General features: G+C 54.8%; 2 protein-coding genes across 5 annotated transcripts in view; both read right to left on the minus strand.

Moving 5' to 3' along the window:
- EXD3 (exonuclease 3'-5' domain containing 3) overlaps positions 1-13460 on the minus strand; it is an 81417-nt gene that overhangs the window by 62597 nt on the left and 5360 nt on the right. Inside the window, exon 1 of one of the 4 annotated variants that reach the window (XM_045470087.1) lies at positions 1940-2717. The exons of 2 other annotated variants lie outside the window; for them this stretch is intronic. In XM_045470087.1, the coding sequence (XP_045326043.1) occupies positions 1940-2259 (320 nt within the window). In that variant the 5' untranslated portion in view covers positions 2260-2717. Of the gene's footprint in view, positions 1-1939; positions 2843-13460 lie in introns of those variants that run through there. One more of the 4 variants, XM_045470088.1, reaches the window with a different exon arrangement.
- On the minus strand, positions 2620-13259 carry LOC123592763 (tigger transposable element-derived protein 1-like). Its single transcript, XM_045468097.1, has 2 exons — positions 11819-13259; positions 2620-2720 (listed from the first exon to the last, which is right to left on the minus strand). Exons 1-2 carry the CDS (start codon positions 13257-13259, stop codon positions 2620-2622), a joined length of 1542 nt encoding a protein of 513 aa, XP_045324053.1.

The raw sequence follows: 13460 nt of genomic DNA on the forward strand, positions 1-13460 counted from the left end.
CCGGCAACAAGCCGTTACGTCCACGACGCACTTCTCCACGTTTCTGGAGATTAGCCGGTCCTCCCTCCTCTCCTCTGTGCCCAGGAGGCCTCATAAAGTCTTCGTCTCCATTCACGGTCGTTCCTTTGCACCACAGTAACGCCTGCATGGCCTACCGCGTAAACCCCAAATCCTCACACGGGCACGGGAGAGGAGACCCACTGTGCTCCCTACTCCAAACCTCCTACCCAGAGGAGCTCTGCTAGCTACGCCCTCGGATACTTTCATTTATCTTTCTAAAGAATACGTTGATGTGGTTGTTCCTTCAGTTTCAGTCTTACCTGTGAGGGACCAACCTCAAGGGAAGAATTCACTATCGTCCCCCAGCACCGCCTGCATACCCCACAACCTCCTGAAACGGTTCTGAGAGTCTTCCTTTGGCTCACTATGTATAGAAGACATGAGTACCACTATGTAAATACTATCCCCAGCTGAGCCACACGTGGACTACGGTTATTTCTCCTTTCTTGCAGAGTTTGCTCCAGACTTCTGCTCTGGTCACGTGGGAGGGCTGGCACTGACGCAGCCCTCTCGCTGCAAACACCAACTGGACAACACAGTCGAGGCAGCTGATTCTGGACAACAGGCCACACACAACCGTGCTTCCTGACAGCAGGACAATGCCCGAGGAGGGCCCCAGGGTGACCGCCTCCCACCGAGGGCAATCCCCCAGCCAAGACCACTGATCTGGAACCCAGGGAGCACAGCATTCCACCAAGTGGAGGAGGTGGCAGGCCATCTGCGGGGCAGCGCGCCGGCAAGAGGGGCGGTTGAAGCAGCCGGGAGTGGGTACGAGCAATGCAGGATCCCCACGGCTCCCAGAAACAGTTGCCTTGGGGCTGAGACTGAAACAGAGACACTAGCAGTCAAGCAGTGCTCGACACACTAGACTCCAGCCCAGACAACACTGCAGCATCTAGCCAAGACTCCAGAAAGGCCAGGCCTTGGTGCTATGCCTAGAGTGAGCCCCACTCCTGACCTGCCCTGCCAAAATCCAAAACCAAGCCCCGGTAAAATCCACAACGGAGCACTCTGCAGGTTGAGTCCCACCAACACAAAGACCCATCCTCACGAAATGCCAAGCCATGCTCGCCTGTTCAAGGTAATCAGCTAGAAATTAACTGCCTACTAGAACAAAGGTCAACGCTCTTCAGAGGAAGATAACAGAATCCAGAGTTGCTGCGATGCACCATTCACAATGTTCGGTACATGATATGAGAATCACAAGATCTACCCAGAAACAGGAAAATATGGCTCATAATCAAGGAGAAAACATTACAAAAAACAACAATAACAAAACAAACCCAAAAAATAGAAACCAACTCCACGTGGCTCAGATGTTGGATTTATCAAAGACTAACACAACTGTTGTAAGTGTATGCAGAGAATGAATGGAAAACATGTCCAAAAAGTTAAAGGAAAACATGGTCATAATGAGTAAACAGACAAGGGAAAATGGAAATTACTTGAAACTATATAAAGGAACTAAATGGCAATTCTCTGATAAAAAGTATAATAGCTGAAATGAAAAATTCACTGATTGGGCCCGACAGTGGATTGGAGATGGCAGATGAATCGGGGGATTTGAAGACAGATCACTAGAAATCATCCTACGTAAAGAACGGGGAAAGGGAATAGATCAAAGAACAAATTGCACTGCTGGATGCTCTACATTGCCATCATTAATGGGACTTTGACAGAATTCCAACACCTCTCTCCACGTGTTTAAACAATCCTGGAAGTCTATCACTTGTTCTTAAAGACATCCCTTCTCAAGCCTCTGTCCTCTGTCTCAGTCTGGACAGCCACTCTCCAGCCCTGTGCCATAGCTTCCACCCTGAGATTCCCATTCTCTTCCTCTCCCGGTGCCTCCTGCATTTCTGGACTTCCATGTCCTCACCTTCCCCAGCTTTCCTCTGGTTTTGAGGAGCACATTCTCCAGCATCTTCCTGAGAACAATCGCAAAGAAGCACATTTAACAAGGCTTTGGTTGTCTGCAAGAGTTTTCCCTGGGCCCTTGCTCCTGGCTGGAAGTCTGGCTGTGTGTGGGTGGCAGGTGATGGCGATGGCCCTGCACTGCCTTCTAACTCCCAGTGCCGGTGCCAAGAGGTCTGCAGCCACCTGACTCCCCACTGCATGCAGGACGCTTGTCTCCTCCTCCCGAGGCACCCTCCCTTCAAGCATCCAGGGTCTCAGCAGGATGGATGGGGTGGAGTCCATCGGGTACGCTTATGTCCCTCAGTTCTGGGACATGTCTTTTATTTTTCCTTGACAATGTCCTGGCCTCCCTGTCCTCCGTCCTGTCCCGGAAGTGCTCTTAGATACTGAGCTTCCTGGAAGAACCTCTATTTTTCTTATCTCTCCTCTTCTGTGCCTTTGGGGAAGGTTTCCTGAACTTTATTTTTTAAAATGCTCGTTGCATTATTCATTTCCGCTATCAAAATTTCATTAATCAAGAACTCTTTCTCCTCTTACCCCAGAGGACCTCATGACTCAGTCTTTGTTTTCATACACATTCTTCTGTATCGACGCCCTTTTTCCTGCTTACACAGTGACTGTCTTTCCTCTCAGAAGCTTTTCTCAAGCGTCTGGAGACCACTGCTCATATTCAAGAGTGAGGCACTGAACAGCCGCCCGGGGGCTGAGCAGAAGCCAGTCCTCGGTGCGGGTACACTGGGGGCCTGGGAGACCAGGGCCCAGAGGTCTCTCGCCTTAGCCGGTCTGTCAGGAGGGAATGCTCCCTCCTCACCTGCAGACGGGCACTCAGCTGCCACAGCCCAGGTCCCCGAGGTCAGGGTCTGACCCCTCCACTTGAAAACCCCCCCAAGACCCTGGTTCCAGTCTGGAGCCTCCCTGGGCTCGGGCCAGGACGGGGCCACCCCTCTGCCTCAGGCTCCAGCTTTCTCAAGCCGTTAGTCACCCTGCCTTCCATCTCCTCCCCTTGTCTTTTCCGTTAAGCACCTTTGCCTTTAGTAAAAAGGCAAAACTGCCCTTTTCAAAGGCCTTTACCATCATTTTAATGGGCCTCAAAAGAGGCTGGGGTAGGCAGCCACCACCGGTCTCTGTGGCTCTTGGCCGGCAGACCCAGCTCCTGCAGAGCTCACGCTCTGTTCACAGTGCCGCCGTATGTCTCACTACTCTCCTAAGTGCTGTCGCACCCAAGTCCATAAATGATGTCGGCCTGCACGGTTCTCTTCTGGGAACACCCGCCCCAGAGGTGCGCACATCTCCTACCACAGCTCAGATGAATGGATGCCCGGCCTGGGCTTCTCACCAGGAAAGAAACGGAGAGACGGGACTACAGGAGGGGATGGTCCTCACGGCGAGCTTACAACCCCACCCCACAAGACTGGCCCACAGACTGGCCCCCGGGGATGGGGGGATGCCTTTCCTAGGGTGGCCAAAGCAAAGCACCACAAATGTATGGCTTAAACCACAGAAATCTAATCTCTCTCAGTTCTGGAGAAGGGAAGCCAGATATCAAGGTGTCGAGGCCTCTCTCCTGGGCGTGAAGGCGGTCGTCTTCCCCCTGTGTCTTCCTTCTGTGCATGTCTGTGTCCTGATCTCCTCCCACAAGGACACCACTCAGAGTGGATGAGGGCCCACCTTAACGACTTCATTTCATCTTAATCAGCTCTGTCAAGATGCTGTCTCCAAACACGATCACATCCTGAGGTGCTGGGGTTAGCGCTTCAGCATATGAATTTTTAGGGGGACACAACTCAACCGTAACAGGGGGGCTACACACCCCTGATGCCTCCCCACGTTTGGTTCCGAACCGGTCAGAGAACCCTCGGACACTAAGGGACCACATCCGGTCTGACCCTCCACCAGAGCCAGGGGGATTGCCGTTCATTTGCGTGTGAGAAGAAGGGGGTCATCTGGGACTAAACCTGGGTTTTCTTCCAGCTCTTTCCCTGCACCACTGTTCACTTTTATTTGTTTTTAACTGGCTTTTTACTATTTATAAAGGCAATTATGCATATTAGCAGAGCATTTGGAAAATGAAATAAGCTTTCAAATTTTGAAAAATCAATGCAAAGGAAAGCTATTAAAAGCTACAGTCGTGTGCTGTTCACCTCCTGGCCGTTGCCCCGACGCTCCGGGTGCCAGCCTCCCTGCCGAGACACGTGGTCAGGGTCAGCGCTCCCGCCGCGTGCGGCAGCCCTCCTCCCCTCCTGGTGCTGGGTGCAGGATGGGCCCTCGTGCGGTGACAAGCAGGGACAGGCGCCTTCCTGCAGGTCGGGGTTGTGCCGAGTTACTGCGCCCCCGACTCGCCACGCGCACTGCACACGCTCCAGGCACAGGCTCCCACGCCACAGGGCCCCTCCTTCTCCTCACAACAAACCATCCTGTCTCCTACCTAACTCAAGAAACAGGACTCTCAGCAGGAAGACGCTTTAGGGACAGCTCTCACTTTAACATAGCACAATCATAATTTCTCTCTATTGTGGGTTTCCTCCTGGATCTTGTTCCGAAATCACGTTAAGGTAGCTCAAGCCCACAATAAACGCCAAATGTGCCAAACCAGAAGATCCTGAGGGCTCTGCTCCAGCCTGCAAGACCAAAGCATCTCCCAGACGGCGGCCTACCCTTGCCCCTGCCCCACCTTGACCGTGGCCCACACCATGCCAGACCCCGCCCACACCCCAGACCACCTTGACCCACCTCACACACCTGCCTGACCCTGGCCCTCGGCCCTCCCCTAGCCCTGCACCCCAACCCCCCCCTTCCCACACCTGGCCTTGCCCCTGACCCCGCCCCGCCAGACCTGCTGCCTGGAGGCTTCCTTCCTCCTGCACCACAGCAAGCAAGTCAGGGGGACAGAGACTCGCTCCCACAGCACACCCTCTTTGGGGGTCTCGGCCACCCCTGCGCCTGCACCCCTGCACACTGGCCAGGCCCCACGGGGCGCATGCACAGGTGCTCCTCCAGGCCCATGGCCAGGCTCCCCGCTGGAAGGAGCAGCAGGGGCTGGGGGCTCTCCTCGTCTGTCTGCTCGTCTCACATGTAGCCAACGTGCCACCTTCGTCCCTCACGGTCTTTCCCCCGCGACACCTGCCGGGTCACAGTCTCCCGCCGATCCACCTGTCTGTTTACTGCTGTCCCTTTCCTGGGAGTCCCCACAAAGCTGGGTGCTGAGGGGGCAGTCCGGTGCCACAGGTGCCCTCGTGGGCTGTGCCAAGGAGACCTCTCAGGCCCCTGTGGCCTCAGGAGGGAGGAGAACTCTTGGGCCCAGCAGACAGCCCCCATGAAGGGAAGCTGGAGACGGTCCAGGTCCTGTGGGCCCCTCCCTGAGGAGGCACCAGGAGCCCCGCCCATTTCTTCCTCTGTTCAGTCCTTCAACCCTGGTTCCTCCCTGGGCTAACTTGGAGCAGCCTCCAGGCCTCAGCAAGGCCAAGGCCCTGGCCTGGCTTCTCCATGGTGTCAACACCATTGTTTAACGTTTCTAGAGCCCTTGACACTTCATGGCATGTGTAGCACATGTGCAGAAGGGCCTCTTAGGCAGGGTCCTTCCACACCACGCCCCACCCAAGCAAGCAGCAAACCCCCAAGGGCAGTGTGAGCCCCTGGGGCCACATCCTGTGCCTGCATTTCCTGGACACAAGGATGGGGGTGGGGAGGAGCAAAGAGCATGATGTGGGGGGCGGGAGTTCCCCCCAGGGTACAGAGTTCTGGCTCAGCACCCTTTTGTCCACCATCCAAAAACACAGGGCCAAGCACCCACCACCTGCATGACCGAGAGCCATGTGGGTGGTTTAAATAAACCCCAAATGGTGGCTCCTCCCCCTGGCCTCTGTCTCTGGGTCGACTGCAGGCAGGTGCCCTGTGCTGCCCTCTGAACTGCAGGCCACTCTGACAGCTGCTAGAAGGGTCTCAGAGGGAGGCCGAGGGCTTGCCACGCGTCCTGTCGGAAGCCCTCCTTCAGGCACAGCCAGGCCCCCAGGCCACCCCCTCTCTTTGGCTATCCCCGCCCTTGTGTGGTCTGAGGGGCTCCTCTTTAAAAAGGTAGAGCTGGGCAGGGGCGCCTGGGTGGCGCAGTCGGTTGAGCGTCCGACTTCAGCCAGGTCACGATCTCGCGGTCCGTGAGTTCGAGCCCCGCGTCAGGCTCTGGGCTGATGGCTTGGAGCCTGGAGCCTGTTTCCGATTCTGTGTCTCCCTCTCTCTCTGCCCCTCCCCCGTTCATGCTCTGTCTCTCTCTGTCCCAAAAATAAATAAACGTTGAAAAAAAAAATTTAAAAAAAAGGTAGAGCTGGGGCTCCTGGGTGTCTGAGTCAGTTGAGCACCCCACTCTTGATTTCAGCTCAGGTCATGACCCCAGGGACGTGGGATCCAGCCCCACACCGGGCTCTGCGCTCGACGTGCAGCCTGCTTGGGATTCTCTCTCTCTACCTCTCTGCCCCTCCCCAACTCATCCCCCCCTCCACTTCTCAAATAAATTTAAAAACAGGTGGAGCCCCAGTCCAATCAGAATTATAATAAAGACTAGCATCGGTGCAGGGCAAAGGTTCCTCTGACCCCTTCAAGTCAGGCCACCAGAGGAGGAAGCCTGTCCTGCAGACCAAGTATGGTCCATCCATGCCTTGTGGTCAGGCTCTTTCCACGCCGCATACAGCACAAACTGCCATGACCCCGACGACCTCCTTTGCACTGCAGCCACCCGCTTCGCCGGTCAGCCCAGGAAGGAGGCAGATGACCAAATGGCCCTTTTGAGGGAGGGGCCTTTTTCTAGTGGAGAAACCCCTACGGCTCCAAGATTTGCCACAGGCTCTCTTCCCCTTTTCTCTAAGTAGCATAGCGCCCAGCGTCTGGCCCCCCAGAGGTGGGCAGGGGGCTGCGTTCACAGGCCAGTCCCAGGACAGGTAGACGGACCTACCCCCTCCTCCTGGAGAAAGGACCGAGGCCACAGAAACTCCGCTCAGCTCTCATTACACAACCTTTGTTCTGTTCCCGAGCCCTGGACAAAGTACAGCAACACACTGAAACCCATGTGCTTCTGAGAATGAAAACAGCCGGCAGAGACCAAGTTCAAGTTCACCCCACAACAGACTTTTTTAATTGACCTCATTTTAAAGTGAAAATTAAAAAATCTGGAGTCCAAATCATCTTTAGCTGGAAATGTGGTTCTGGGTTTGCAACCCACACCACAACCAGCAGGCCTTCCCACGGACGGCCTTCCGGGAGCCCACTGGGGTGAGCAGCTCCTGGCAGTTTGAGAACTTCTATTTAAAATGAACGGTCAAAATGTGCAACTCATTTAAGCACCATGTATTTTGCTGAAAGGCGGCTAACCTGAGCCAGGTTCTTGCTGGGTACCCTGCAGCACAACAAAACATCTGCCTCAAAGAACCCACTCACTCCAGAGGCCGTGCTCCCTGGCCCCTGCTCCACACCTGAGTGGGAAGCCCCTGGCCCAGCGGCAAACCCGGCAGCAGGAGGGTGCGGGCCAGGTGGCCTCCTCTTGACAGCTGGCCCAGGAGAGCCTACCTGACAGCCGCACAGGCCCGCCAGGCCCCTGCAGATGTGAAGCAGAATGAAGGAACCATCCTTTTACTTGGAGCCAGACAGCCAGCAGGGGGAGCCCTAAGCCCTAGCGTTCTGCGCCAGCCGCACACCCAGCAGCAAGAGAGGCACCTGTGCGTGCGTGCACATTACTTTAGCTGGGGCTTCATGCACCCTCAGCAGGAAGGACTCGGCCAAGGAGAAGCTGCCGGCACCCTGAGCCCTCCCTTCCTCCAAGCGGTTTCCCTTCCAAGCAGTGCCTCACAACTGTCTCCTTTTTCTCTGCAAAGTAACCTTCCTCTCCTTTGTTCTCCAGACTTGCCTGTGGCTTCGTCATGGCTTGCTCGTCCCGAATCGCAAAGCCTCTGCCTTTCCCACGTGAGCCCATTTTGCTGGCAAAACAACTGGCGCTCTAATTATCGGGGTCGACACAAGCCATGTCCAGTGTTTGCTACAGGTTCCCGATGCTCCAAGGCACACTGACCAAGCAGGACCCAAGGCCTCCTGAAACCCTGCCCCTCGGCCACGCCCCAGCCACCCTCCCAGCAGTGTTGTCTCCTCCAGGCAGAGCCTGCTGGCATCCTGCACAGTTCAGGCTGGGGTCCCGGCCCAGCCGCACGGTGAAGTGGGCAGCCTGGGGCAAGCGAGGGCATGGGAACCACAGAGCGAGTGCGGCTGACACACGCACAGCCCTGGCTGTGACCTGGCTGTCTCGTCACCTCTACAGGAGGGAGAGCAGCGCGGGGCCCTGGCTTGCTCTGAGACGGGCCGGGAGGCACATTCTTCTGGCTGGTGGTCTCTCTGCATAGAGGCCACATGCGTGGGAGGAGCACGGCAGCAAAGCCTGAGACCTGGCTGGAAGCCCAGCGGGCCAGGCTCCTGGCCAGGACAGGACAGCATGGAGCAGACACTTCATGGTGTGTCCCGACCTAAAGCTGCCTGCCCTCCAAGCCTCCCAGAAAGGTGGGAAGTAAAGGAAAAGATCAGAAGTTAAAAGAATCCGGAAGGACCTACGTGGCTGGCTGAGAGTCCGATGCGGCTGGCTACTGGCTTGAGCCTTCTGCCTGTCTGTCCCTCCGTCCCAGGAGAACAAGGCCAGGGGGCTTCCTGCGGCCACAGAGCACAATTCTCTCCACACTGTGGTCACTGAAGTGACTTTAAATGTCACCAAAGCACTCTCGTGTGAACGCCAAGTCATGGTCCCTTCACCGCTTTCCTATAATGCTTTCGGCAAACAGGCGGCACCTGTGTGGCCCCCTCTCCAGGTGAGTCCTGTGCCCTTTATCACAGGGGTGGCCGAGGCCGAGGAGGGGGTGACAACGGAGCTGCCAGCTCCCAGGCTCCACTGCCCGAGACAGCCTCACTGCCGGGGGTGCCAGAGCCCTGGACTCCTCCTGGCGCCCCCTACACGGTGCCCAGCCCCCCACACGGCACCCAGCCTTCCCAGGCCCTATGGGTGGCAGCCCCCGCCCATGTTACCCATAAGACATGCGGCAGGAATGCCGAGGGGCCGTCAGAGGGTCATGAGCTGGCACCAGCCTTGGAGCCCCCGAAGCCATAGGCCTCATGGGGAAGGCCCCTGAGGCCTGGAGTCCCTGTCTCCTCCCAGCCCTGCCCCGCCCCCCACCCCCCACCCCTCACCATCCAGCAGGTCAGCTGCGCCCTACTTTTCAGTGCAAAATGTACCCTGCGTAAGGCATCAAATGTCTCGCTACTGATCTCTTATATCGATTACAGTTGGGAACGGTGATATTCAGGGAACACTGGACTTAGGAAATGAAAATTAATTTCCTCTCCTGGGGCACCTGGGTGGCTCAGTCGGCTAAGCGTCTGCCTTCAGCTCAGGTCATGACCTCACGGTTCATGGGTTCAAGTCCCACATCAGTGCAGAGCCCACTTCGGAGCCTCTGTCCCCCCCCTTTCTCTGCCTCTCCTGCACCTGCACTCTCTCTCTCAAAAATAAACATTCAGAAAAATTAACTCCACCCCCCACTTTTTTTTGTTTTTTAACAGAAGCTCTATGCCCAACGTGGGGCTTGAACTCACAACCCTGAGGTCAAGAAACTCATGCTCTACCAACTGAGCCAGCCAGGCTCCCTGGACCAGAAAATTTAAAAGCACATGTGTGATTCACACATTTCTGCTGGGTCTTCATTGGGTAAGCAGCCGGCCAGACAGCAGGGGACCTGGAGGTGCCTGGCCGCCTCCGCAGAGATGGGCACCGGGCCCAAAGGCGTCACTCTGCACAACAGCATCGGGATTCACCCTGCCGTCCCCAAATTCCAAATGCCAGTGGAGCTGGGGTCGCCACCCCAGACACATTTGGGCGTCCAGCCTGGACCCTGAAAACAGGGGCCACTCAGGTCTGTTTTGTTAAAGGAGAATGCTAATTTGAAAGCCATTTCAATTCGTTTTCAAACTGAATCAAATGTCTGGGCACACAGCTCAGTGGTTTTTAAAAAGTTTTATTTATATGATACACATACTATGAAATCTACCCCCTTAAAGTGCACAACTCGGTGTTTTGGTATATTTAGGTAGGAGAAAACGTCGCCGCTACCTAATGGCAGTACGTTTCCATCACCCCAGAAAGACCACCCATTAGCAGTCGCTCCCCATCGGCCCTCTCGGTGGCAACCACAAATCTGCTCTCCGTCTCCTGGGATCTGCCTGTTTTAGACACTCAAAGAAAAGGGGTCATATGATACGCGGCCTTTTGCCTCTGGGTCCTGCAACCCGGCACGCTGCTTTCAAGGCTCATTCACGTTGTAGCACTGCTGGTACTCACTCCTTCTCACGGCTGAATAATACTCCACGGTACAGCCGGACCACACTCCTCTGGGGACGGACATCTGGGTTGTTTCCACCCTGTGGCTGCCGTGGACGTTCGTGCACGGATGCTGTATGTGGAGGTGTGCCGTCATCTCTCTGAGAGTAGAGTTGCCGGGCTGAGTGGAGCTGGTTCGCTGGCTGAGAGGCGGCCGGACTGCTTCCCACCACAGCGCACGAGGGGCCCAATTTCCGCACATCCTTGCCAACGTTTGCTGGTGTCTCTTTTATTCTGTCCGTATCCGTGGGAGCGACTTTTAACTTACTGGTTTAACTTCAGGCCGTTCCTTTCTTTAAAAATGAAGACTGCCGATTTGAAATACAGGAAGGTAACTTTTCAGAGGTAACCACGAGGGGCACAGGTGGAACTGCTGGTGTGTGCCTCTCTGGCCGCCGCCATGGCGGGTGCTGATTCTGGGCTGGAGCGGTGCCCTTCCGCACACTCACGACCACGTGCACATTGTCAAGACCGAGCGGGGTCTAGGCCTGCATTTGCAGCTCAGGGAGGCACCGGCTCCTCCAGAGTCCTGGCCGGGGGCCCTCACGAGAGGAGGCTCTTCGGGGACCCTTTCCCATGGGGCGCAGGCTGCGGCATGGCCTGGGGGCAGGGGGCAGAAATCACTGGCCCCAGAGTTCAGCTGGGCTTTCCAGCTCCACACCTGCTCTCGTGAGGGCCTCCTAATATCCAACAACGGGGTAGAAGTCCTATGAATGATGAATGCCTACTTAAAAAAGACATTTTACAAAAACATCTAGTGTCACGGGAAACAAAGTCCTCACAATGCGCCCTAGCGTTGAACCTAACCGAGAGCAGCAATGCTACGGCGTGTGCCGCAGGACAGCCGGCGGTGTCAGCCCGGGACACGGCACGGACACGAAGGACATGTGGGCCCTGGCGGGGGGGCGCCTGCCAGTTCTCTGTACAGGAACGCCTTGGTTTGCGAGCATAATTCGTTCCGGAAACATGCTTGTGATCCAAAGCACTTGTATATCAAAGTGAATTTCCCCATAAGAAATAATGGAAACGCAGATGATTCATTCCACCACTCAAAAGTGTTCGTATGAAATATAATACAAAACAATAAAGAAAGTACAAAATACAAAGGAAAAGCAACAAATTAACCTGCACTGACCTTTGAAAACCTTCGTGGCTGGTGTGAGGGAGACAAGAGAGAGGAGGGTTATTGGGTAGGACGACTTTCACCATCACTAACGGAATCACTGCTGTCTATTGGCTCCGTGGAATCTCTTTCTTTTCGTGCAACTTTAACAGGGAACCTATCCAATGACACTTGCCTTTGCCTCCGTTTGAGGATTTCACGGAAATGGGACATCGCATTGTCGTTAAACAGATTCATCGCTCGCACTGCTACAGCCTTATTCGGGTGGTGCTTTTCTACAAACTTCTGCACTGTTTCCCACATTTCACACATCTCCCTAATCTCACTTGAAGTGAGGGATTCCTCGGCCTTTTTCTCTCCTACAGACGAGATCTCCCCCATAACCTCTTGCTGCTGCTCGCGATGCAGACCCATCAGTTCGCCGGTGGTCGGCTCCTGGCCATGCTCCTCCACCAGCTCCTGACTGTCGTCCTCATTCACCTCCAGTCCCCTGGTCTTCCCCAAGGACACCGTTTCACCGACAACTGGCGGCTGCTGTTCATGAGCAAGCCCCTCTAAGTCAGGTCCAAGAACACAATCGGGCCACAGTTTTCTCCAAGCAGAATTGAGGGTTCTCTTGGTGACCCCATCCCAGGCTTTATCAATGATCTGGAGGCAGTTCACGATGTGGAAATGATTTTTCCAAAACTCTCGGAGGGTAAGGTTTGTTCCTTTGGTCACCTCAAAGCATTGCTGAAATAGTGCTTTGGTGTAAAGCTGTTTAAAGTTTGAAATGACCTGCTGATCCATGGGCTGGAGGACTGGAGTAGTGTTGGGAGGAAGGAACTTGACCTTAATGAACTCGAATTCCTCCAGCAGGTCGTCCTCAAAGCCTGGAGGATGAGCAGGGGCATCATCCATCACCAGCAAGGCTTTGAGCGGCAGATTCTTCTCTAAAAGGTATTTCTTCACTGCAGGACCGAAGGCCTCGTTAACCCACTCGACAAACAAGATACGAGTGACCCAAGCCTTGCTGTTGGACCTCCACATGACGTTTAACTGGCTCTTCTGCACCCTGCATTTCCTGAAGGCTCGTGGGTTCTCGGAATGATACACGAGCAGGGGCTTGACTTTGAAATCCCCACTCGCGTTAGCGCAAAACAAGAGGGTGAGACGGTCTTTCACGGGCCTGTGACCAGGCACTGCACTCTCTTCTTCCGTAACGTGTGTCCTCTTTGGCATCTCTTTCCAAAAAAGCCCCGTCTCATCGCAGTTAAAAACTTGCTCCGGCAGGTAACACTCGGAAGCCATGAGCTTCTGGAACTCGGTAGCAAACACCTCGGCTGCCTTAGCGTCCGAACTCGCAGCCTCTCTGTGCCTCACAACACTACGGATGCCACTTCTCCTCTTAAAGTTATCAAACCATCCCCTGCTTGCTTTGAAGCCTTCTTCGTTTTCTGTTGACGTACCTGGCAGTTTACTTACGAGGTCGGCGTACAAGGCCTTTGCCTTCTCGCAGATAAAGTTCTCGGTCACGGTGTCACCTGCCAGCCGTTTCTCATTTATCCAAACCAGAAGCAACTTCTCTACATCTTCCAGAACACGTGGCCGTTGCTTTGATATTCTCGTGACTCCTTTCGCTGCATCTAGCCCCCTTATTTCTTCTTTCTTCTTTAATATTGTGCAAATGGTTGACGTAGACTTCTTATAAAATCTTGCAATTTCAGCCACTCGCATCCCTCGTTCGTACTTCTCGACGATTTCCTTCTTGACTTCCACCGTGATCATCTCCTTCTTCCTGCCTTTCTTTTCAACCTTTCTCTGCATGGGGGCCATTGCAAACGTTCACACAGATGCTGATTACAGCACAGTATTAACAAACTCTTGTCATAGACTGTATTTAATGGAACCGGCAATAAGGCAGCAGAGGAAAGGGTCTCTATCTGCAGGCAGCCTGACCTAGAATGAAGCAAAGCATTCCTAAGCTTA

Source organism: Leopardus geoffroyi, chromosome D4 (genome assembly GCF_018350155.1).
Source record: "Leopardus geoffroyi isolate Oge1 chromosome D4, O.geoffroyi_Oge1_pat1.0, whole genome shotgun sequence".
In the NCBI taxonomy this organism is placed as follows: Eukaryota; Metazoa; Chordata; class Mammalia; order Carnivora; family Felidae; genus Leopardus; species Leopardus geoffroyi.